The 26151-nt window shown below is 47.1% G+C and overlaps 2 protein-coding genes across 6 annotated transcripts; both read right to left on the reverse strand.

The window, feature by feature from the left end:
- Positions 1-888: 888 nt before the first annotated feature.
- LOC120900257 (ALK tyrosine kinase receptor) lies at positions 889-22218 on the reverse strand. Of its 4 annotated transcripts, none has more exons than XM_040307019.1 (13): positions 17743-17975; positions 13834-16449; positions 11289-11900; positions 11121-11202; positions 10372-11046; positions 10127-10292; positions 9749-10046; positions 9071-9671; positions 8902-9000; positions 8626-8833; positions 8324-8539; positions 8189-8258; positions 889-8099 (listed from the first exon to the last, which is right to left on the reverse strand). In XM_040307019.1, the coding sequence occupies exons 2-13, from the start codon at positions 14902-14904 to the stop codon at positions 6423-6425; spliced, it is 5775 nt and encodes a 1924-aa protein (XP_040162953.1). In that variant the 5' UTR covers positions 14905-16449; positions 17743-17975; the 3' UTR covers positions 889-6422. The 4 variants fall into 4 exon arrangements, with proteins under 4 accessions (XP_040162953.1, XP_040162951.1, XP_040162952.1 ...); XM_040307017.1 differs by lacking the exon at positions 17743-17975 and adding an exon at positions 22064-22218 and having other exon boundaries at positions 6423-8099; XM_040307018.1 differs by lacking the exon at positions 17743-17975 and adding an exon at positions 21954-22218 and having other exon boundaries at positions 6423-8099.
- Positions 22219-24556: 2338 nt separating this feature from the next.
- Positions 24557-26110, reverse strand: LOC120904067 (lactoylglutathione lyase). Of its 2 annotated transcripts, none has more exons than XM_040313793.1 (4): positions 26003-26110; positions 25819-25931; positions 25067-25290; positions 24557-24966 (listed from the first exon to the last, which is right to left on the reverse strand). In XM_040313793.1, the coding sequence occupies exons 2-4, from the start codon at positions 25882-25884 to the stop codon at positions 24723-24725; spliced, it is 534 nt and encodes a 177-aa protein (XP_040169727.1). In that variant the 5' UTR covers positions 25885-25931; positions 26003-26110; the 3' UTR covers positions 24557-24722. The 2 variants fall into 2 exon arrangements, with proteins under 2 accessions (XP_040169727.1, XP_040169729.1); XM_040313795.1 differs by having other exon boundaries at positions 25819-25943; positions 26003-26093.
- Positions 26111-26151: the final 41 nt, after the last annotated feature.

Consider the following 26151-nt stretch of genomic DNA (forward strand, 5'->3'; position numbering starts at 1 on the left):
TGAGGATATATCTTGAAGAAATGAATGATCCAACAGTAATATACTCCTTCGTCAGTCCGTCTTGAAAAGGTCTTCACTACGAGTTCCATATCCTTGTATTTATTCCAACTTAGGATGTCCACTTTGACGTTCCCAAGCAAACGAGCCTTGCCTACTGCGTTAACCTTCATTTCTATAACCACCTACCCGGGTATGTTTTACATATTCTTTTTATGATAACTTTTTATAGGATTTTCGAATCGATCCAAAAAAATTAGAATGCCTAGAGAAACATGTTTTACAAAAGTGGTAAAAAATTCAGAATTTTTAATTTTTTTGAAATGTGCTTTAAAAAATAAAATCAACTTTTACCCCTTACTTCTATAACCACCTACCCGGGTAGGTAACACATACAATAAAGGATTTTGGTTTCGATTAGTCGCTAACTTTGTAATGATATGTATAGCAATGCATGTAGTTATATTTATAGAATCTATTCCAAATGTTTTCTAGCTCTTAATATTCTTCTAAAGTCACATAGATTGAAATGATTGCACCGACAGTCGGGAAGAAATGGCGGAGTAATAGTGTCAGTTGAACTAATTGATATGCATTCAATTTATGTAACTAAAAGCCATACTTCATAAATTTATAAAATAAAAAGAAATATTGTTATTATAGCTGCATAGAATAAATTGAATAAGACATTTTTTTACCAATAAAAATACAAATTCCCTTATAAAATGTATTACTTATCCGGGTAGGTGGTCATAAAGATGAGGGTGTATTTTTGGTCATAGAAACGAAGGTTAAATTGTTCTTCAATTTGCTCATTACGGTCATAAACGTCAAACGGTACTACCAGTCGGCATTGGGTGGTAAAATACATCAACACAACACAAAGGAGGGTTTACATTCACGGTTTGTTTGTCATTATTTGTTTATTAGTCAGTTATGATAAGATTCCTTACAACATTCTTTCTATTTCTCTCTCTCTCTGTCTGTCTCCTTCTTCCTCATGCTCGCTCCCTCTTTCATTGGTGAGCGGGTGGTTTCCTTTCTGGATGGGGGGTTTCGGCATAATGTATGTACGGCTCTTCTGCTTATCTCTGGTGTTGCTGCAAGTGTACTGTTTTGTTGTTGTTTTTGTTTCGTCTATCTGTGTGTTTGTGTAAGTGTGTACTTTGTTTTACCTTTTCGTTTGATGCATCCTTTTGTGTTGTGCATCTTCACAATTCCTGTACCGTCCAGTATTAACAGTGTGTATGTGTGTGTATGTTTTTCTCCTCTTTCCATCGCTTCCTTTCGTTCGTTCAAGCTGTTCGAATGTTTCTCTTCTTCTTCTTCTTCTTCTTCTCTGTCAAGTCGTAAAGAATCCATCCCCCTCAATCCTCTCATCGTGTTCATTGAGACACTCAGTCGTTTTCCTATTAGTACTGGTAGTTTTGTGTATGTGTGTGTTCGTATGTTTTGTTTGTTGTCTTTCAGTTTATTTTTAATTTTTTTGTTGTTTTTCCTTTTTTACTCTTCTTTTTTTACATAAATATCAATAAATAAATAACATTAATATTTTTGTTTTGTTTTTTTTTTTATCTTCTTCTCGCCATGCGCTGTTCCTTTCCTTTCGTTTCACGATCACGATTCCCAATAATGTCTACCCTGCCGCATATTCCCCCGGTTTTTACCCCTGACCAGCAAGTTGCCTGGCATTGGGATTCATTGGGGGGTGGGTGTGTTTTGGTTTTTTTGTTTCTTTTCTTGTTTATAGTTACATACGGTTTATCTTTTTTTAGACGGTATTTAGAAGTTTGTGATTTTTTTTCTCTGCTTCCGCTATTTCACTACATCGGGGCATTCAAATGCAGCCATTTCAGCACAGACACCCACCATTCCTTCTGCTTCTTTTCTGTTCACAACAGTAAAGTGGTCTTTACTTTTCCTTTTTCCTGCTAAGCGTTCCTTTCTTCTTATCGTCTCTTATTTGTTTCTTTATCAGAATGGTTGATGGCTTATGGGTGTGTGTATGTGTTAGTGTTAGTGTGTGTTTTACAATGTTCCATGTTGTCCACTAAATTATCATATGTACACAGAAGTCATTAAAGCATGTTTTCACTTCCACGTTGGATCCGTCCACTGTATGTATGTTCTCGCTGTACTCTTTTTCGCGAGTTTTTTTTTCTTGTTTAAATTATGTATGTATGTATATATATATATGTTGGTTTTGTTTTTAACAGTGTCTATTGTTAAACCTTTCCTTTGCCACTTTCAACCGTTCTATTTTGGTTGAAGTTGCTTGGTTTTCTCTTCTCTTCTGCTGTTCTTAATTTGGTTTACAGGATCGGTTGGCTTCAATACGTTTCTTACACTAAAAAAAAAACACTCACACTGTTACATGTTTTGGTTTTACCGACTTCTTTCAACCGTTCTCTCAATTCTCAATTGGCGCCCGTACGGCTCTATCGTTTAGGATACCTTGTTAGTGTTCTCTCGTTTTGGTTATATATTGTTTTTTTCTTCTTCCTCCTCCTTCTTTTCTCAATTTCATTTAGTGCCACGGTTGTCTGGGACAAACCAACATGGCAAACATTAGTTTTTTTTTCACTCCCTTTTGTCGAGACACATTTAATGTTCTCTTCTGTTGTTGTGTCGTTTGTCCTTTATTGTTTTCTAATTTATAAAAATAAATATAAGTTTATTTTCACGCTTTCTGTTCTCTTCTTCCACTTTCACTGCTTTCTTGTAAGTTTGTATATATTTTCTCTTTGACAAACACTCCTTCTCTCTCTTTCTACCTCTTTCTCTTTGCAAACCCTTCCCAAATGGCCTTTTTGGTTTGTTTTTTTTTTTTGTGTTGCTCCTGTCCCTTCTAGCTGAGGCCAAATCCTGTCGCATCAGTTCGGTCTGTTTTTCGGTCTTAAATGATCTGCTAGTTTGCGATCATCTTTCGTTTCATTACTAATCACGTGTTTGCCGCGTTGGTGAAAAATTTTACCGATTTTAGAACTGCTTTGCGTCTCGTAACCGCGCCCTTCTTTGTTTAATTGTATTCACTACGTTCAACGGAAATGCAACGAATCAAATGACTTGCTGGAAAAGGAAAACTAAAACCTCTCACATTGTTCAACATCAACACACTTAGCTACAGAATGTGGCCGCCACGTTCCCACGTGTGTGTGTAATAGTTCGATTATATAGATACTTATTTAGTGATGCACACACTCGCACATCAACCCTCAATCTCGTCCATGTGTATAATATTATTGACCCTAGTTGTTGCTACAGCTTGAATACGAAAAAAGCGTCCTTGTTCTAAAGCATTTTCACAACGGCTCATATGACGGACGAGGGACATGAGGGGAAACGGGTTAGGAAACGGGATGGTGGGGGAGCTGGGGGAGGAGGGTAAGGGTCACAGTATAAAGTAGATAACACTCATTTACATCCATAGGTTGGGAACTGACGCAGCAGCATTTATCTGCCATATGTGTGTTTGGTAGTGTGTGCCATTAAGTTAGTAAATTTATTTAATATTTCATCTCACTTGCACTATTTTGTTCGCCTTCAGCCTTCGCTTATTAAACACTTAACATGCACTCATACATTACACAAACACACACACGCACGCACGTGCGATTTGTTCTTTCCTCTTCTTCTAGGGTAATATAAGTATATGTCTGTAGAGTTATTTTGTATACATTAAAAAACATGTCCCTCCATCTTCTTCTCACACCTAATGCTTCGTTCGCTCTTCATGTGAGTTTGCGTGTGTTTGTGAGTTCAATTTCTTAACCCACGGTCCCGGAGGACGCCACGTGTCCTCCCGCCCGCCCGTCCCGTTCCCGAGCATGTGCGGGCTGTCCGGGTGTCCGCATTGCGGGAGACCTCGATTTACAAACTGATTATCCTGTACAATTCTATCAAAATTAATCTGCAATGTTCATTTTGTGTGTGTTTGTGTACAAAGGTTACATTTATTGTTTATCATTATTTTTTATTTATTATTATTAGTATTATTATTATTTGTTCCATACCATTTGCCCCTTTGCGCTGGTGTGCTAGAGGGTTACAAAATTCCTTTGAGCGACTCGAATTCCGGGGGGGGGGGGTTCCCCCCTCCCTCGGTCCTTTCTAGTGAGCTATGCATGGTTTAACTAGTTTTGGCATCTGGAGAATTCAACCCACTAAACAAAACAGGCTGGGCCGGAGAAACGGTCCAGCACGTTCCTGCTTAGTGGTGTGTAGTGGTAATGTGTATATGTGTTTGCATACATCTCTAAGTTTGTCCTTCGACTCACTGCTTATTAAACACATCGAGTAAATACGCACACACACATACATGCACGCACGCACACTGAGCACTGGACACTGAGCGGCATTTAGAGTCTGACGACCGAAGAGCCATGGCTTACTGTGTAGTATACAATCAAAACAAAGACACAGTTTATAACATCGTAGCTGAGCGCTTCAGTACAACGGGGCGGCTGTTGGAGGGGCGTGCGTGGAAAGCGCACCCGGCAAACAAACCGCTTGGAGCAATGCAAAAGTCCACCCAATGCGGGGTGCGGTAATTAATACAATGCGGACCCATTTTTGTGGGGCGGGGACCGAAAACGTTCCCTCGTTCTAAACTCACTAACCTGTTTCAATGGGTCACCTTTTTTTTGCTTTCTTCAAAACAACATTGCAAACGTTTGCTACCCCGATGCCCCATCCTAAGCACGCTTTTTGGCTTAACCCTTGTTTTTTTTAATCAAATATAATCAACAATACTATCATCGCACACGCGAATCAGCTCCGCGCAATTATTTTCGACTCCTAATTTCGACAGCTGAAAACCACCAATTCCCTTCGAAAAGCGCAAGCGTTTTCTGTTTCCTTAACAATCCTTAATCACGACTCAATTTTGTTTGCTGTGTTTTTTTCTCTCTTCTTCATACACAAATTATAAACCTAAATCAAACAACAACACAACTGCTCTGTTCGCTTTTGCTTCTCTTTTGCTAAATCATCACAACCGCATCGACTGCTGAAACGTAACTAGTGTACTCTACTAATAGGTTAGGTTTTGCTTTTGCGAACCCCTCCCGAAGAACTGCGCGGTAGACGCAGTGAAGGTCATCGCCGCTAAGCAAACGGGACAACAACTATCCTTTGAGCAAAGAAGGTTTCATAAACCCCGGTTTAGAAAAGTAGCCGGAGTTTTGTGCCGTATGTTTGTAAACGAACGCTGATACGATTAGCTTTTGCCGATTTCAACCAGATGGCGCTGGCTATAAGCACTAACGAAAAGGTGTACTAATACAGAAAATCTAATAGGAAATGCTTGAAAAATGGCTTCCAATACGAATTAGTAAGCACAAACTGAACTGAACTGAACTGAATCTCAAAGTGGATTTTTTACTCTTTTTGCTTTCTACCCCCCTCTCTCTTTTAATTGGTGTGAATTTGTCGTTGTTAAAATGTGGGATAAGCTCTCGTCCCCTAGCTAATGACACGCCGGAATACCTTGTTCAACTCCCCCCCTCCCACCTCTCTGAGCACTTCATTTCATTTGGTTTTGTAACAAATTTCGTCCTGCTACAGTAATACTCACCCAACACGCCATTTGTACGGAGAAAACCCGTTTTTTGTGTGTGTGTTTCTATGAGAGGGCAGGGTCAAAAAGAACGGTCGCCCAACAAACGGTGCGTTGGACGCTTTGAAACAACTCAGTTTTGGTTACTGTTGCTGTACACTTTACAGCAGAATCTATGATCTGTTTATCCTGATCTTGTCTTTCCATGTTAGTTTGTGTTATTTCTAATCGAATTCAGTACCTTTACTAGTAACTTTCCTTGTTCTCTTTTCAGTTGCTCTCTGTACTGTATTTGTTTTGTTGTTTTGCTTTTACCCCTTCACACACAGACACACTTGTTTCGTCTTGTTTTTCTCCACTCGGTGGACTGGTTTGGACAAAAAAGGGCAAAACATTTTCTGTTCCATCTGTTTTACATTCATGTTATTTATGTTTGTTTTGTTTTTTTTCTGTTTTGTTCTGTTTGTTTGTCACACTTACCGCGACAACCCTACAAACATGTCCACCTAACACTGCGGGTTACGTGTTGCTCATATAAATATAGTCCAACTTTTGTGTGTGTTTGTTTGGTTTGCATCCCATTTTCACTAAGTTTACGCAAATATATGTACAAATAATGCATTTGTATATTTGTATTTGTGTGTCACTATGTGTGTGTTTGTGTGTATTCTTCTTTATATAGTATTACATATGTATATATATATTGATTTTCGTTACGAAATACTTTTTCAAATTAGTGGCCAATGTATGTCCACCAATGATACTTTATATAAGTGTGTCGGGGTGTATGTGTTTTTGTGTTTTTGTGGTTTGGCATTTTTCGATTGATCGCTATCACTTCCCCTTTCTCCCCCCTCCCCCTTCCATCTTAACAGCTGATCTCGGAATGGTTTTCCGGGCTAATGTACCGCTCGCTGAACGTTTGAATCGTGAACGGGGCCGCCTGCCGGGACGGATCCTGCCCGGAACCGCCCGATCCCTTGTCGCCTCCCCCATTGCCACCGTGGCCGTGGTGACCGTTCGTGCTGTGGTTGCTGCCGCCATTGCCGCCATTACCACCATTCACACCGCCATTAACACCCGTCGGACCGTTGCTGTACGTGATCACCATCCCTCCGGTGCCGCTCAGCTTGTCCACGATCACACCATGATCGCCATGGTTGTTGTTGTTATTACCATTGTTGCTGCTGCTGTGATTATGGCCACCGCCGGCGCCATTCCCGTTCGCGCTGTTCATCATGCGGATGTTCGCGTACGACGTACCGACCACGTGGTTCTGCTGCATGCTAAGCGCAGCCGGATCGAGCGTGATCGGTGGCGGAATGCTGCTCAGCAGCTTGGCCGTCTCGATCGGCGATTCTACCATCGGTGGGCCGTGACCGTGACCGTTACCGTTCGTCATCGGTCCACCGTTGGTGGGGGCAGGTGGGACACCCTCCCCGAGCTCACCGATGACCGGACTGTTGCTGAACGAGATGGGCGGCTGGATGGCGGTCGGCGTTTGTTGCGGTGTGTCGAGCGATATTAGCTTGTCGGCCACCTCGGGTACGGGCGGAGGCGGCACCATCGACGGACCGTTCGGTGGAAGGACTGCTTCGGCGGGATCGAGTACCGGTGGCGGTGGAAGGGGAACACCGGCCGGGCATGCCTGGCCCGGGTGCTTGCGTATGAAGGACGTCTCCCAGCAGGCGCCATCGGTGACGGTTGTCATGGGCGGTTGCTGCGGTGCACCGTGGCCAACGAGCGCATTCGACACCACCACCGTGTGGCCGTTCATGATGCGCGGGGACGCGTTCTTGGGCGGCGTACAGGTCATCAGCGTGTCCGGAATGGTGACGCCGGTCGCCTCGCTCAGAAGCCGCTCCGCCACTGAGCGTGGACCCGGCAGCGGTATCAGATAGTCGGAGGAGTTGGGCACCTGCAGACAGAAGTCATCGTTCCCGGGCGGACGCATTATCGTCGTGTCACGCTCATTCGACGGTGGTCTGAAGAAGCTGGGTAGCGGTGCGTTCATCACCTCCGGGTCTTGCGTGCAGGTCGTCAACCGTTCGAGCAGATTCGAGAACGTTGGCCGCTCTTCGGGCGTTGGATTCCAGCACTCCGCCATAATGCGGTACACGGCCATCGGGCAGCCCTGGGGAGCGTCGAGCCGACCGCCACCAGTTACCAGCTGCATCACGTCCCGGTTGGGCAGGCCGGTGTAGGGCATCAGGCCCAGGCTGAACACCTCCCACAGCAGCACCCCGAACGACCAGACGTCCGTCTTGGAGGTGAAGATACCGTCCAGGAACGCTTCCGGTGGCATCCACTTGATCGGCAGCATCGCCTTGCCACCCTTGCGGTAGTAGTCGGAGCGGTAGATGTCACGGGCCATACCGAAGTCGGCAATCTTCACCACCCGGCCCGGCCCTTTGCTGCTGAGCAGACAGTTCCGGGCGGCGATGTCCCGGTGGATGAAGCGCTTGCTCTCCATGTACCGGCAGCCCTTCGCTACATCCAGCGCACAGAAGATCAGATCCTTCATCGTTAGTGGCGAGGGACGTTCCTGTTGGTAGGAGCAGTGCAAGAAAAAGGTGTTATTTGCGATATAATCGTTGGAAGATGTCTCTGTGACGCTAATGCAAACAAACATACCGGTTTATTGCGACCTTCCCGGAGGAAGTTCTTTAGATCTCCGCCAGCAAGCAGCTCCAGCACAATAAACCTGTTGGAGAGTCATAAGAAGAGGTAAGACACGACACTTCCCTCCAAAAACGATCACTCTCTTACCGTGGATGTCGATCGAAACAAACGCCTATCAGATGCACGATGTTGGGATGGTTAAACTTGGCCATAATGGCCGCCTCCATCAGGAAGTCCGACTCTGCCTGGCCGGTCGACATTTCGGGCAGGGTTTTTACCGCGACCGGCATCTCCACCGCATCGCCGTCCCGGTGGCGGTACAGACCTTGATACACCTCACCGAAAGCACCCTGCCCAAGGGCTCTGGAGAAGCAACACATGTTACGAATATAGTAGCAGAGAAGGATAGGGGAGGGGGAGGATAGGAGGGGGGGGAGGATGATACTTACTTCACCAAACGCAAACTTTCACGAGCGACCTGTGGCAGACTCTTCACATCCACGTTCCCGTTCAGTATGCCATCACAACCATAGTTCGGATTGAAGTTGGTCAGTGCCGAGTCGTCGGCCGTACTGCGCAGCCGGCTCAGCTGCAGGTCCTGCTCGAGCAGCATCTTGTGGCGCAGTGCCGCCTGACGCTTTCTCTGGTAACGATTATCTGTAAAGGAGGAATAGATGAGTTGAGTCCTTGAGGCTGTTCCGAAAGATCGCAGAAGATCTACTTACAGAGTATCAATATAAGACTGGCCAGTGCAGCGCAAAGCACGAGCACCACGACGACAAAGAACATTATTAGGTACTTCATTTCCACGGCTTCCGTGGGCACTGGAAAGATAGAGAGGAGCGATTAAATTCAGCACCAGCTTGCCCCAAACCATCAAGCGAAAATATTTACATTCACACGCAGTATAGTTGTCCGGTTTCAGTGTCCACCCGTCGGGACATATGCACCCCACAGTGGCACGGTACTCGTCCAACGCCACACACCGGTAGTCACATCCGCAGCCCTGTATCGCAGGGATGATCAACACCGCACCATGGCCACCGTTTGCACCGGAAAATTCCATCGACAGCTCCGGCACGTTGCGCTTCGATGCCATAAACGACGAACCGCCCTCACCGTTGGTAGAATTGATCATCGTATCACCGCCGGAATATCCACCACCACCACCGCCCGTATCACATCCTCCACCACCGCCACCGAAGCCACCCTGTCCGTGAGTTCCACGCGGCGTATAGCAAGGGAGTCCTCCACGGCCACCCTCCAACAACGACGCTCCATAGTGGGGATCCAGCCCCATATCAGCCTGGGCACGCCAACCACCACCCGGGCCGGCCTGTCGGGTCGATTCCCCGTGTGCCGTACCCGACACATCCTTCTTGAACGACAGATACTTCTTGCCATGCTGAATGTCATCGTCCAGGTAACGGCCAACGCCGAGTCCTCCACCACCACCGGCAACCAGCAGCGGAACTGCCGTATTTGCGGAGTTCAACTGAAATCGAGCAGATAAACCATAATAAGATCACAGTTCCTTCACTCTGACATCTAGACAAGCGAATTCCAACGTACCAAAAACACGTACGTCCCGCCACCACCTCCACCGGCACCTTCCTCGATGATCGTGTTCTTCACCTGCTGCGTCTTCGAGTGCATCCAGGTCGTGTCGAGGTTGAGCTGCTTGTTCCGCGTCTCGCACGACTCGTCCCGATAGCCCATCGATTTGATGCACGCGTGCTCACCGCTCTGTCCCACCAGGATGTAGATCTCCTCGTCCTTGTGAAGCTCCAGCACACTCAGTACCATTGCGCCGCGGGATGAACCAACGCCACCGGACCCTAGACCACCGCCGGCACCTTTAGCGATGATTCTATCGAATTGGTAATTGAAGAAGACATCAGGTTAGTGTGCTGGAATTCCAAGAACATTTTAATGCAATATTCATCTTACGTGTAGTAACCCTCATTGGGAACCTTCCACGCCTGGATGCCCTTGAACGGATGACTATCGATCACGTGAACCGCACTGAACGCTTCCGTGTTGTTGTACGACGACAGACAATCGGCCGGCGTAGGACCTTGCTGACCCTTGGCACCGCAGGTGTTGAGTTCCAGGACTGTAACGGAAAGATTCGATGGAAGTTAGGCTCTTTCAGATCCAACTCCAACTCCAACAGCAACATTAACATGACTTACATGACTTTCCAACGAAATCCTTGTGCGGTTGCTTCGCCCCGCCTATGCGCGGATCCCAATAATTGTACCCTTGGAGATGTTCGGCCGGTATATTCAACCCAAAACATTCCGGGCTGAGCGAAAAGTCATCGATCGCCACATCGGAAAAGATGCGCATACCCATCCGCGCCTCAAACTGCAGATAGTACTTCGTCGTAATGTTGGGCAGAATTATGTCCACCCGAACCCAATCCTCTCCCAAGTTCTTCGAACTCCACCACAGCGTGGTGGTAAAGTTTTCCTTCTCGCGGATCTCCACGCTGGACAGATTAATGCTGCCCGGGTTCATGCCGTACTGGTGGACGTAGAACCGTACCACACAGGAGTTCCGGTACGGGGAGCTTGCGTTCGTGTGTACCAGCGGCGGTGGGTTGAAGACGACACTGTTCATGATGGCATTGCTCGCTAATCCGACCAGGGACTTCTTTTCGCTATCGTTCGCGTGCTGGTTCATGTTCACGAACATGTAGTACCCGGTGACGTTCGAGTTTTCGTGCGTGTGGTCCACATCGGGGCCCGTCTTCTCTGTTGGCGTTGGACCGGAGTGTCGAGCCCAGGATAGTATCACATTGCCGTAGTTTTGCCAACCGCACCAACCCGACTCAAAGTCACACCGGCCACCGAACGGGATTTTGTCTGTTTTTGGAAGATGAATGAATGTGATTAGGACATTGACTTCACAGACTTCCAGAATTCACAGACTCACTTACCGCAATTCAACGTTTCATCCTCATTGTCGTCACAGTCTACTGTGATGTCACAGATCTTTGGTGTTTTGATGCACACAGGGAGCTACAGGGGATTGAACAAACACAAACACACAAAGCTCTTATTGTCAATTCTATCCTTCTGTTTTGTCCTTCTGACTCCTTCCTTACCTTGTTGTCCGTACATTGCACCTGCGAGTAGCTGCAGTTGTTCGTGCTGATCGAGTCCGGGAAGCAGTTCACCATGCGCAAGTTATCGATGCTGACGTGCCCACGCGCCTGTCCGCCCAGCTTGTTCGGTACCACCTCGAACAGCACCTTAAAGTCCTTCGAGATGCGATCGATGCGGAACGTGTTCAGCTGCCAGCGGCGCAGATCGTTGCCCATAATTTCGGCCGGCACCCAGCTCGACTCCTGGTTGCCGATCGTCTCGATCACGATCCGTATGCTCCCATGATGCATCGCGCTCTGGTGCGTAAACACCTCCAGGTAGCAGTTTTCCTTCGTGGCACCGAAAATCGGCGAGGTGAGAATTTGCGGCTGACTGTCCTGCGTGAGCCGCAGATGTAGGAAGTGGCCGTTTGCATTGTGGGCCGGATCGGCACCCGGTCCCGGCATCAGCCCGGTGCGGTTCGATTCCGTTAGGTTGACGCCCGTCACCACCTGGAATCCGTGCTGATCGTTCTCGTCCCACGTCCAGGCACACTCCGTCTCGAAGTTGCACTTCATGCCGAGTATCTCGTCCATCTCGGAGCCCTGATCGGGGACGGAGTTGTGGTAACGCTGGTTGTGGGATAGAATAAACAAAACCATCATCAATTTTTACGTAGAACCGTTGTCTAGCTCGTCATTCGTTCGGAAAGTCGATTTCTTGTCGTTGCGGTTGTGGCGCTATTGTTAGGCGACAAGCTCCATTTCCGTAGCACAGTGTGTACACTAATAGAAACGTGTTTCTCTTCTTCCAACCACAAGCCCCACAAGAAGGTCCCACCGTCCTTCATTGCCACAACCGTCCACGCTCAACCTCAATCTATCCGGCATTGATGAAGGTGCTGGAAGAAATTTGCGTCAAGCGCGTCACGTCCATCCGTCCATCCAACAGCGGACTGATGATGGGAAATCTATTTTCGATTGTGATTACGAAAATAACGAATGTGCTTCCCTGCTCTTCCCTGTCTCCCCAAACTGCAAACACCTCGCAAAACAATCTGTAATGCACTTTCGTGGTTTGGACGTCTCCTTGTCTCTCTCTCTCTCTTTCTCTCTAGACGTCGCGCGTCGATTCGCGTTTTGTTGGTCAACGGCCAACCCCCGGAGAGGCTGGGCTTTGGTCTTGAAACTAGCATCGCAGCGCGTTCGATTGCTGGTGAAGTGTGAAAACGTTATTATTCCAGCAACTCAATCAGACTGGACTCGGCCGTCCCCAATCCCGGCTCACAATGGTTGGAGCTAAATGGAGATGCAACAGATAGGAGAGCACTGATTTGATTCGTGGGAAATAATGGAATGTGTCTGGAAGCATCTTGCACGTTATTGCAAGGAACTGATTTGTTGCAATTTTCCAAGATTTCCCAGGCACAGCAGAAGCACACGGCTTTCTGGATGCTTCCTTGGAAGGCTCTGGATGGAATTCATGGGATTTTGAAGCTTCTATTCTTAACTGTTAATCGTTCTGTCTCTGCAGCGGAGGCATAAAGGAAATGAATGGTCCTTGGCAGAACAGCAGAGATCTAATTTTCGCGGAAAGCCCAATAAGAATTATCTTCTGCATTTAGACACGATGCTTTGTTTCTAGATGTATCTTTAGAGGCTAAATCTAGGTTTTAGCTTTAGCTACTTCTAATCAAGTTCTTTCGATCGATAACTTCTTCTTCGTAACGCCTTACGTGGTGGTTATGCTGAACTATAAAGACTTACTAGACTTATTAGTAATACGCAACTGAATATTCGCTCGATATAGAAGGACGACCTGGACGGAGATCTAGAACCTATCCGACGACCTCGTAGCAGCTAGTTCATCTCAACGGGACATTAAAAACCCAATTAAAAGATCCCGAACTCTTCTCAGACAATTTCAAGCTAGCCGAAAGAATATGTGTGGCCTTTTCGAATGTTATTAGGAGGAATAACTGCTTCACCCAAGTGTAAGTAATAGGTCAATAACATAAGAAAAAAGGCTCTTGTCTTTGATCTATTAGAAGAAACCTTGCAATGTTCATTGAAGCACAAATAATGGCACAACATGTGTGATGTGGTGCTGCAGAGATGAAGTTAGAATTCATTCCCTATACCCTAATATCCATTATTAGACTTCAATATAATTGCAAACTAAGAATCAATTTGATGCATTACCCGATTCCTCATTTCCAAGTACAATTTCTCATACTTCCAAAACCACAACCATGATCGCTCTACTGGAAGACCATCAACATTGATTGCTCCAATGATTGATTTCACTCGAGAGGTTACAACTGTCCACCACTGTCCAGTTGCTAATTTAATCAAAACCCCTTGCTTTATTGATGTCTGATTCTCACAACCATCCAGCCTTTGTGTAACGCTAATCGAGCAACATCCGTTGAGGTGTGTGTGTGTTTGAGTGTTCTTCAGCACATCGTGCACTAACAAACCACAATTAATTACGCTCAATTCGCACGGAGTGTGGCCAATCGATAGCATTTGATTTAAGGGTTGATTCCCGAGCTGGTCAACTTACCTCCTCGTTGTAACGCGCTCTCAGTGTCCGCAGTGGATCATCACCCTGTCGGCTGTAGGACGAGCCGGACGTGTAGTAGCCGGGCGATTGCATCAGAACGCCAACCCCACGGCCCGGATCCGACCGGCCACGATTGCCGTAGTCGGCTGCACCACGTCCTCCCTGTAGGACGGTACCTCCACCACCACCACCACCACCACCACCAGCTCCTCCTCTTCCCGCTTCGGAACCACTTCCAGCAGAACTACCGGCAGATCCACCAGCACTCTCCTGCCCGTACGCATTCGCTCCCCCATGATGCACCGTCTGGCCACGCCGGTGCGTGGTCGAACCGTACGAAATAGGCTCACCGCCCGAGTCGAGCCCGTTCATGTTGGTGGTGGAGATTTTGCTCAGCTTGCGCAGCTCGTTAATCGGTGACGTTTTGCGACCGCGCCCGGGCCGGGCCGGATTGAACGGGCGCCGGTTCTGCGGCTCCGTCGTCTTCGAACCGCCCTGCGTCGAGGCGGGCGTCGGGAAGTACGGATTTATTAACCGGCTGCCCGGTTGGCGCGATCCGATCGGAGCACCGTCGTGTCCACCGTTCCGGCTTGCCCCGGCATTCATCTCCCCGTTCGGGTGCGGGAAGCTACCGTGTCCACTTTCACCTCCATCATGATGCTCGTAATGGTGGTGCAGATGATGCTCATGGTCGTGGTGTTCGTCGTGGTGTTCGTGCTCCTCCAGATCGGAGCTGTCGTCTTCGAATGAATCTTCAAAGCCGGACGCGGAGGCCGGCAGCACGGAACGGGGCGTCTCGGTCGTGGTGGTGGTGCTGGTGGTCAGCACCGGATGGGCGTTGATGACACCGGACGAGTTGTGGGACGCCCCGAACGTGGAGTTCCCGAGCGGACGCTGAGCGTACACCGCTGGGGCCAGCAGTACGGCCACCAAAAGGGTCAGCAGCACACTGGGGCGCAACCTACCACCACCACTAGCGGACGCCATCTTGCGTGGCACGTTCGCCGAAAGTCTACACCGTCCGCTAAACTCACTGTGCGGCAGGTTGTTTGTTGTTCTTCCGATTTCCATCCCCGTAAAGAGCTTTTTCTTTCGGCTACCGTTGTTTCTTCTTTTACTACCTCTGTTTTACTCACCACTCACTCGCTCACTCACCACTCTCACTAGCGTTCGGACTTTATTTTCACCACTTCGCGTGTATTGTGGTTGCGTTGTGCTCTAGTTGGCGTTTTATGCTTTGCAGCTTCCGTTTTCGCGTAAATTGGCGCACTGGCAACACAGCACGACAACGGGAAGCTGCTGTAAATCCGCACAGCTCCTCCGCACCATGCATTACGCAGCTCTCCTCCGCTCCCTTGTCGCTTTATTTTTTCTTCTCACCACTTAGCGCGTGAGAAAAGGCGCGCGCTCACCGCGCTCACGCTCACACACACACACGGTTACACGTAGTACGCGACCTTCGCCTGCTGGGCTGCGTACGTGCAAAAATGGGCTGCGCCCGTCCTACGGGGTGCAAACTCACTCCACGCTCTCTCTCGCACCGGGAAAAACGGGAACGTGCGCTGGAACGCGAAGGCTGGATTTACGTCGCCGTTTTCTGTCGTATGTGTTTCGTTTTTTCTCCCCCCCTTTCTTTTTTGCACACTTTTCTTTCAAACGTTTTGAGCGTTCATTTTCACGATGCACTTTTCAGCAAGACCGATGCACGCACGAGCTTCACAGGATGAGCAATTCACAGCATCCCTCACACTACTGGGCGTCCCCATCGCGTGCCCCAAACCGCGCACCCGGGGGCGACTACTACTCGGGGCTGTTACGAAATAGCAGCTACCACACCACTACGACACGCGTACACCCTGCGTGTTCCTTTCAGGGCACGGCCTGGGTATTTGTTTTTCGCACCGAGAAGCTGTTTGCGTACATTTGTGATGCTTTTTCCGGAAGTTTTTTTTGTTTTTTTTTTTTGCTTCACCGAAAATCAAAAGAAGCGTCACAAAGAAGCGTAGTGCTGTGGGATAGATGACGTACAAAACGGAACACTAGAACACATTCCAGCAGAGGGCCTAAACTTGGTACACACTGGCCAACACCACCACGGTGGGTGCTCCCCCCAGCTCGCCACTATCGTACGGGTACACCTCCACCGGCCGCTGGTAAATCGTCCCGACGGCCATTTTCACTGCCACGTTTGGACTGCCCGCAGGGCCACTCCTCACCATACTGCTGCTCACCATGCCACGCGTTACGGGCCGGTCGCCGGTGATTGCATAAACCCACCGATCCGTCGGTCCGGGCGTTATCGGGTTCGTGGCGTGGCGAACGCGAAGGCTGCGGTAGGGTATCCGACTGCCCACGGCAAACTGGCCGCAAGCCGAACCATCCCTTGTAGGAGTGAAGTGAGGAGGAGTTCGGAGTGTGATATTTTGTTCTTCTTCTTATTTTTCCCTTTTAGTTACACACTCGAACGACGTTCCGGGCCACCTATTTCCGGAGGCGCTCACACAGCTCACATCCGTGTTTGTGTGTATGTGCGATGTTTTTTTTGTATTCACAACACGCAGCTGAAAAGCTCACACTTCATACACACACACACAAAATCACTGCACACTGATCTACCTGGAAGGGGTCCAGCAAAAGAAAGAGAAAGAAAAAAGTTGTAAAAAAACCTACGTAAGCACGTAATTAATATTCTCACTGTATCGTACGCGTGTAATCACTCTCAAGCAATGATTGAAATGATTACAATGCAAAAGTCAAGAAAACAGTTCGGGGAGATGACATCTAAACCCCACCCTCCTCCTCCCCTTTCATTGCTATATTTCGTCACGAAAAAAGCACCAACCACCACGTAGTAGGCGACGAACGGTTTCACTGATCCGGTTCGAAGGACCAAAATTGTTGTTGCAGCACAGTACGGCACACTTCAGCACACTTCAGGGCATAATATCCACACACACACACACACACACACACATCCAAGTAGCCTATGGTGGAGCATCCCACCCGCCTGGATGGCGGTAGGGCGGGTGGGTGAGCAGTGCGACCGTGAACCGAGGCTGGAGCAATTTTTCACTTGGAGGGCTCCATTGAGTTGGCACACCAACAACAACAACAAAAATCAGTTTGCACGTACGTGCGCACACACACGCACGCACACGCACGCACGTACATACGTTCACGCCCTATGTGTAGGGGCGGTAGAAAGGGTATGAAAAACGAAAAGAAGAAAACCGAATAAAAAAAAACACACACACACACAACGTCACACATAAGGGAGCACACACACACACTAACGGGTGGGGAGCGAGAATTTAATCCTTCTGAAAAGGTGTGGGATGGGTTTTGCTTTCTCCCGTTAGGGTTTTTTCCCCTTCTCCTCTTCCTCTTCTTATTCCCTTTCTCCTTGCCAGCACATCCTTTGCAATCTGTTTTGCCGTGTAGTTTGTGGATTAGGGGGGGAGGGGGTTTGGGAACAAGGGCACGCAGGGCGAGTCCGGCTGCGTCTGCCGAAAATTTCAACCTTCGAAAACAGGGCGTACGCCGCACGGGGTGGTACTTGCACGTCGACACATACAGCCACACACACACACAGTCACACGTAATGGCTGCTTCACATTCCGATGAGTTTTCTACCGTTTTCCACACCCCAGCATCTCTCCCCCCCTCAAAAGAAATGCTGCCAGTTTTCACACGGGGTGTGTGCCTTTCGAGGATGCTTTTCACAGTTTTTCCACTTTATTTTTCCTCCATTTTGCCCAACCGGGGCTTGCACGGGGGAGCCTTCGACAGGGTTGGGAGTTTTCTTTTTTGATCTCCCAGCTCCACTGTGTGTGTGTGTGTACGCTTCTTCGGTTTCCTGCTGCGTCACAGCAGCGCTAAAAAACACCTGCAGAAACTGGAAAAACGCACCTGGCCCACACACTAACTTGTATTATCACACAACACTGTTTTCCACCGCACGGTGGCAGCTGTGCCCGTAAAACCCGAAAAACCTACTTCTTTTTCTGGATGAGCACAGCACAGGACAGCAAGGAAAATTCACTGTACACACACACGCGCACACGCACTGGGCGCACACCGACTCGGGCCACTGGTCTGGAGCGAACGTCTTCCGCGAGCTTTCGTCGGCGTATGGAGTGTGTTGCTTCTGGGGCCCTGTAAGCTTCTCCCGATCTCGGTGAAAAACCCCCCTTTTTTTTGGCCTTTAAACTAATCTCTCTGGCGCACACACACTCTCACTCTCTTGCTTGCCTTCTCTTTCTGTTCTTCCTTCAAAGCGTTTAGGGTTGATGGGTCGCCTCCTCACGCCAGCGCGAAACATTCGGAGAGGATCCGTGTCGGTGAGGCTGAGCATCCTATTGCTACCGGATACCTCAAAAAGAACAGAGAGAAAGAGAGAGAGCATCAACTCCATCTTGAATTCTACTTTTTTTCTCCTGCTTTCCAAAAATATCCCCAAATAATCCTCTCCTTGCAAGGATTGACGAGAGAGAGAGAGAAGAGAGGCTCCGAGAGTATCGCTCTCACACTCACGAGCGCAAGGAAAAGCTCTCTCTCCGAAACGTAAAAGCTCCCGCATCCAGCATCCAGCACAGCATCCGAAAGCTTCGACCCGCGCGTGAGTGACCGAACCGAACCATCCGGGGTCACTCACTGCCGAGAGCCCGATCGAGTCCCGAGTCGGTTGGGGCTGCCTAGAGAGTGCCTAGGAATTTGACGGAAAAGTCTCCGCAGTTCGCGGAACCAAACACAAAAGCGTATCAATTGCGTACATTGAACTGGAAGGTGGAAAATATGGTCCAGGCTCCACCCACCCCCTCCTCCAGCATCGAAAAAAACGGGAACCCGTGGTACCTGTGCAAAGCAAATAAACAGCCAAGCTCGGCTGTGGAGCGCTTCCACTCAGAGTAGGCTTTGGCTTTGGCCGGTTGCCTTCTGGTGAGTGTGTTTTGGTGATTCGAGCGGTACTGCCCGCATGTGTGTGTTGCTTCTGCACAATTAAGCTGGATTGGGAGATGGGCGGCAAATTAATGAACTTAGTGGGAATGCATTTTCATTGGTTGCATTTTCCACGCAATTGGGGGATTTCCTTTCTTTAAAATTGAGGTTTATTCAAGCCTTGCCCATCATTTGCGTAGCGGCCAAGGCGCACAACAAACACATGGTGGATGTAATTGAATCACCAAATCCAATTGGATTGTTTTATCGTGCCCTTCGTGCCATTTTCTGCCTCGCCTTTGCTTGTATTACAGGTAGCGTTCGTCGTCTACATTCAATACGCTTTCGCCCTGTTTGATAAACTACTTTCGTTCAATTTATAGGTGTGTACTTGCTTTACACTCTCTCCCTCCCTCTCGCTCTCTCACACACTCTCTCTCTCTCTTTCGTCACTTTGCATCGAGCACCCAATGAAATGCCGGATAAATAATTCACCGGAAAAACAAACCAGATTGCCCCGGCGTCTCGATGGAGACGCATGGTGGATTATACATTCGCTCGATCGATTAGGCCAATTAGGAGCTGATAGTTATTGTTTAAGTTTCTGCTATTGCTTTGCACGCTTACGGAAACTTAAGCAGAAAATTGGCTAGACAGTATACTACAGCACGCGGGCAGATAATTGATGGTGTGGCATCATTAATGCTAGCAAATTGACTACACAATTCGCCAAGGATACACGCATTTGCGCTTCCGTATCACCATCAACAACAATCAATTACGCCTGCCTGTTCGGTTTGGGGCCGATTTGTAGCGATAAAACATTTGCATTCACATTTAATCACCAATTTTCAATGAGACGTACGCTTCACTACCGAAAAACAAACCGAAAAAAAACCGAAGGCCGGTTAAACAAACATTATTCAACAAGTTCGCCATAACAAAATGCCGTGGTCACTTGCACGCCTATGCTCTCGCTTATGCTTCCCGCGTACGCCAGCGCGTCCAATGGCTACGGTTAGGAGGGCGTACGAGTAAATTGTCTGCGACAAAACCGTGCACCACCGCGTGCGTGTGTTTAGCACGGGACAGGCTAAAAATATATTTTTTCACTTAACAGAACTTTTTTTTTTTTTGGTCTTTCAATAAACACACATGGAACGATTCTGGTAGGTGATGAGGAGGTGGTTCACGTACGTGTATATGTGTGTTTGGGTGTCTTTTTCACGTTTTAAAAGATGCATTCACAGTGCCAGTGACACGGCATGGCCCATCATTTGTTTGGTGCAGGAGTAAAACCATATGCTTCTCGCCTCCATGGTGCAGACAAATGGCCAGCGGGTGTCTCTGTAGGGAAAATTGCACACAAAAGGGAACACAGATCAAATGTTCACAAAGGTTGAATATCAATTACATCTATTGCACGTTACTTTATTAATGAAAGATAAAAAAGAATGACACCTTTCTATTCCCTTTTTAAGTATTTTCTTTGCCAATTACCACTTGGCAGATATTGAAATTTCGAAAAGTTCTATACAACGTTTAAATGGTAGATCTGAAGTGGTTTGTATTGAAAATGTCATCAATTTGCTTCCACATGTTTAGGTAAAGCAACAAAAAGCAGCCTGTTGGTGAATAGAGGGCGCCACTTAAAACCATCTCCAGCCAGAGGTGTTCTAGGTGTTCGTATTCAAGCAGTAGAAACTTTACACAAAATAGAACACTTTATGTTAATTTTGTTTTGTTTGGATTCTAAAAATACTCTTCTTTGCAAAATTATATTTTCAAAACGAATTCTATAGTATATCAAGCTTAAGAACCGTTTGTCAGCAATATCAAATTCATCTGATTTTCCTCCCAAATTATTCAACCAATTGAGATACGTAACGAGCTGAATGACTTCCGCTCGAAGGAAAATAATGCTTCAATGATGATTGTTTTAAGCTTCATTTAAATTTTAAATAGAACAATCAATCGCTTCAACTAGCCTGACCATTCAGTAGTAGTCTTCTTCCGTAGTAAAAGATGATCATTCTGCATAAATAACATTCACAGTGCTGTGGCGGTGTGGAGAACTCTTCCAGCATTGTTAATTTGTTTGTATGATATACGCATGATGGAGATTTTTGGATAAAGAAAGGGCAAACCCCAATGCCAACGGGTATCGAATCGCGCAAGAAGACACAGCCACAACCACAATAAATGAATAAATCATAGCACAGCAGTTGTCAAGCAGACGGCGATCGCCGTTTGAGGATCGTTTGCGGTGAACCGTCTCAAGACGCTTCTATCCATCAATTAATGCTGGTTCTGCCTACTAGCGGGAGAATTAAATTAACTTGTCTAGTGGCTTGTGCGCAGAATGGTCCCTGATTTTGTCTGTCTGTCTGTCTGTGTGGTTTTGCGATGGAGAAGGAGGACACACCATTTGACAAGGCAGCTGTTGTCAACAGGGGGGGACGACGCGCAGCTGAATGGATGACGACAGTGTTCATTCATAGAGGTGGAGAAAAAGAAATGCAAAGCGTATGCAATTTGTTGTGCTCGAAATGTAATTGAAATTTATGATGAAATCTTTTGATCAATGGCCAATTTAGTTCCATTTCGTGAAAACATGCACTGTCAACGAAGTAGTTGAGCGAAATGATTTAAAGAAAAATGAAGTGAAGCACACAAAGAAGAAGAAACACACACACTCTGAGAAGACTCTTTTCACATCTCGATCGCGAACGCGCAATACGCAAACTGATGGAAGATCGCGGTAAAATCTCAAGGAAGGAGCACACACGATCCTACACTCCATGGGGATGGGGACGAACGGGCGACGCCGTCCGCACGTGACGTACATTTGGCAACGGTTTTAGATGATTTGTACTTTTTTGTTCTTCTTCTTCTGTGTGTATTATGTCTTTCCCACTCTCTGTCCCGTCGTGGCGATGGTAGCGCGGCGCATCGTCGTCGCGGTACGGTTTTACGGTATTTTTTTTATTTTTATTTTCCACGAATTTTTGCGTCTCTCTGCTCTCATTGGTCGCCCTTGCACCCTTGTGTCGTTTTTTTTTTGTTTGCTTTGGTTGTTGCTTTATATTTTCAGCTTAGTTTTGCACATTTTTCACGTGTCGTGTCGCCGCTTTTTTGTATTTCTTTTACAAATGAACCACTTCCTGTGTGCAAAAACTAACATTTTTCTGCACTTCACGGTTGTACGATTGTATCCGTTGAAGGCTGGTGACCAGATTTATGCATTTTATACACTTTCACACTTGCGGTTTTATGCACTTTCTAGACTCACTTTGCGGACACGGGAAAAACGCCAGCAAAATAACACGATTTAAACCTCTCTTTCGTCGATCGCGAGTCAAAGCGTCTTGAGCAACCCGTCGTGCCGACGCACCGAACAGAACTGACCGAACGGGAATGTAAACCAGCGAGCTCTCATCACTCAGGGAACACGCCACGAATAAGGGCCAAAAACCGCGCGGATCAAAACAAACGCACGAAGACGAAGATCCTTGTCGAAGACGTACCGTCACTAACACACCCATACCTACTGCCAGAAGAAAAAAAGGGTAAGAAAAATCACACTCCACCGCCTACTCTCTGACACACACACACACACTGCAGCTGTCTGGGGGCTGCTGAGTCGTCTCGCGCGCACGAAAATAAGCAGCGCAGCGCAACGTGATCGTCCGCGCAAGTCGTCCGTCCGCGTCCAAGCGTCGCTTTGTCGCCCGTTCGCGTATGTCTCCGCCGTCGCCGCACATATCTTATGTGCGGTTTTTCGTGAATGTTTATGTATCTTCCACTCGGTTCCCTTTGCACAGATCCCCCCGTCTGCTCACAGTTTGGATCTTGCCGTTCATTTCTTTCGACACGGGTTCTGTGGATGTGTCTCGAAGATACCGTTGATGCCTTCACATGCTTCCTCCTCTGCGCTTGGAGTGTGTTTGTGTGTGCCAGTGATGCCCTTTTATTCCCTTTCAACGCGTCATTTTTCTTCTTATTTTTTTTGCTTCCCCCAGTGTACTTCCGAATCTAATTTTACTGCACGCGACTTTCTTCGTGCAAGTAAAAACATGTCGTCTTCTTCGGGCGGTTCAAGGGAACTCCAGGCTTCAGTTACAGTGAGGGATTATTGTGTGTGTCAAAGAGTCTCCGAACATCATCTAAATTAATAAGGTTTTGTGGTCCATTACTCAGGGGAAATATTAAACAAAAAAAGTTATCGAATAGCTCTAAGACAGTTGGTCAAATGAACCTGTCAAACTGATCATTATAATCAATATAATCAATCAATATAATCAAAAAGCATTTGAAAATTTGGATAGAAAAATACTAATCGACATTTAACCCGAATTTTCCAAAAAATTCTAATTATCATTACAGATTCAACTTTTCTGATCCATCAATAAACAACTATTGCCCTCACTGTTCGGCTTCCAACCGCATTGCCACTGGCATGGTTCACTCGTCAATTAGCGAATGCCGCTCCAGCGTCATCGGAAGTGGGCACGGTTTCGAATGAATGAGCTTTAAATCAATTAGCTTAAGCCGGGCCAGATGTTGTGTTCTGTGCGTTGATCTGTTTCCTGCAATCTCGAGCGTGTCTCAAACATGTGGAAGTGGCAAGTTTTTGTTGTGTTTGTTTTGGGGGGTGTGGATGGATTTTTTATAATTTAATTTCTCAGTAATTTCTCTTTTTCTAAACTAAATCTCCCACCATTCGTTCAATGCAATTGAACCGAATTAATACGATCAAGTGGTTCCCCGATCTAGCGAGTGAAAAACGGAGGCGGTAGTAGTGGTGTTTCAAGATTGTAAGCGCCAGAAGTGGCGCAACCAAGATACCAACTTGAGCGCGAGTGGCCAATTTTCCCATCAACTGGAGCCGACAAATTTCAGTCCACTCTCCAGACAGTGACTTAATATGTATCTCGTCTTCGTACACTGCTGTTGCCTCTCTCTCCTCTGAACACATCCTAGTCTGTGTATTGAGGTGGCGTAATCCACCACTTTGATACGTTTTTGTCTGGGACCGTTTGCTTCTCACGAACAATTTTCTAATCAACTGATTTACGCCTGTCGGTGTACGTCTGACACGCGTCCGCAATCTATACGCGTGCAATTGCGCAGCAGGCTGCATCTTTGGTGATAGAGTAACGCTTTCGTTTTATGTTTCTTAGCCTGTAAAACATAAAAAAACGTTATTTAAAATGTTTCAACTTTAGCAAAAACTATCATCGTACGAATGCTGTTGCACTAACGACCAGACAGCTGCGTTTCCATTTTAGGATTTTAGGATTTTTGGAGCGTTCCTATTTTAGGATAATCCGAACCGAGCAACGCTTCCAGTGGTGCGCGCAAAGCGAACTTCGCTCGCACCAACACTTAATCAGCGGGGCTGCGGCGACAGCAGTTGCGCATCGTTTGTCACGTTTGGTCGCTCACAACGAAAATCCCTTCCCATTCTAAATGCCGGTGCGCTTTCATTCAATGGCGACAGTGATTCTGGCGTGAAGGGTTTTACCGCTCATGCGAAAATGCATTAACAACTGCAAACTGCAGATGGATGCATGGTGAGGTTAAGGGCTTCCTATTTTGGTGCTATTTTCCATTCAAGTTTCGAGCGGTTCTAGGCGCTGCTGCCCATCTTCAAGACAAGCTGTGCCTAATTACGGACCAAGACAGCTGCTGAGACGCGCTTCGTCGTGTCATCGCAAATCCAAAAAACCGCATCTGGAACCAAAAACGGGGAGCACGTGATATTTTTAACTCTCTTTCTCGATCCATGGTGCAAATTTTAATATGCTTGGGTGGTTTTTATTCTTCTCCCTTCTAATTCTGCACATTCCGCATACGCCTTAATTATTTGCCCGTTTTCCGATTCCGACGTTATCGCTTGGTAAAGAAAAGTATATAAATTCAATTAAAAAAACAAAGAAACATCTGTTTTAGTGCGTTTGCACCGTGGATACGTTGAAGATCTCGATCCAATAGCCGTCCGGGTCCTTAATAAAGGCCAAACCCTTCATGCGTCCCTCGTCCGGGCGCTTCACGTACTCGACGCCCAACCGATCGAACCGCTCGCACGCCTTCTTCACGTCCGGCACCATGATGCCGATGTGGCCGTAGCCGCGCGGGTCACTGTTACCGTTGTGGTACTTAAATTCGGCATCGTTCTCCGTGCCCCAGTTGCTAGAAGAGGGAAAAAGAAATAAAAGAACACATCAACCATTATCGCATCGTTTTTTGATGAGAGTGCCTTCCTCCTTTCCTTCACGGCGGTGGTACTTACTGGGTGAGTTCAAGGGTGCCCTTCCGGCTCATTGCCCACTGAACGCATTCCTTACGATCGGACGGCTGGTTGGCAATGTCCTCGTAGCCCATAAAGTACAGCGAAAACTTGGCCTCGGGGAAGTCCAGCTTGCAGAGCAAGTTCATCCCGAGCACCTCGTTGTAGAACGGGAGCGATGCACGCGGATCTTTGATGCGGTACATCGTTTGCTGGAACAGGAAGTTCTGCAGCCGGAAGTCATGGTGTCATAAAAAAAAAAACATTAAAAACGAAAAAGACGATCGATTATCAAACAAGTGAGGCGATTAGTTGGATGGCAATGACTCGGTAAGAATTGGGTGCGTGAGAGTGCTCTTGCACAAGCGATAAGATAATGCGGGGTTTTTATGGTAAACATCCCGAATGGTCGTGGGGACGCTTTGGCAGTAAAACGTTTGACCATTCGCTGCTGCAATCGTCCATTATAGGAATGTGAACGATTAAAATTGCACCATGGTGTGATAAAAATAGTGAAAAGCATTATACAATACGAGGAAGGGCCACGGGCCGGGGGCGAAATGCAACCGGCATACGTAAGGCGTACGAATTCTATGTAAACAACACGCGGAAATGGACAATGTAGCGATGAGATAATACTTTTTTGTAATACTAGAAGACTTATTATGAGAAGTATGAAAGTGGATAATGAGTAAAAGGGTCAAATGTAATAGGTTTCTATAGAAATGATAGCATTATTGAGCCTTTTCTCGTACCTTTGTGTCGGCATCCGGCAGCTTCAGCAGCTCCTTCGCTTCCTTGTCGGTCAGTCCTTCGCTCATTTTGCTGGATGTTGGGCTTTCTTCCACTTGCTAAGGCACAATACAATCTGCAAAAGGAACTGACGGATTGAAATATCAATTAAATAATGTTGCACAGCGAGAAGAAAGCGTTTGGTACCTTCCAACAATTCTGCGGGGTTAAATCCAATTGGATTTGTTGTATTATTCCCGTTGATAGGCTCCAACTGACAGTTCCCCGCTAAACAAAAACATCGGTTTTCACGAGCTCGCCAACGCTCCTAATCGGTGCGATTTTCCTTCGCTGGG

This window comes from Anopheles arabiensis, chromosome 3 (assembly GCF_016920715.1).
Source record: "Anopheles arabiensis isolate DONGOLA chromosome 3, AaraD3, whole genome shotgun sequence".
Taxonomy (NCBI): Eukaryota; Metazoa; Arthropoda; class Insecta; order Diptera; family Culicidae; genus Anopheles; species Anopheles arabiensis.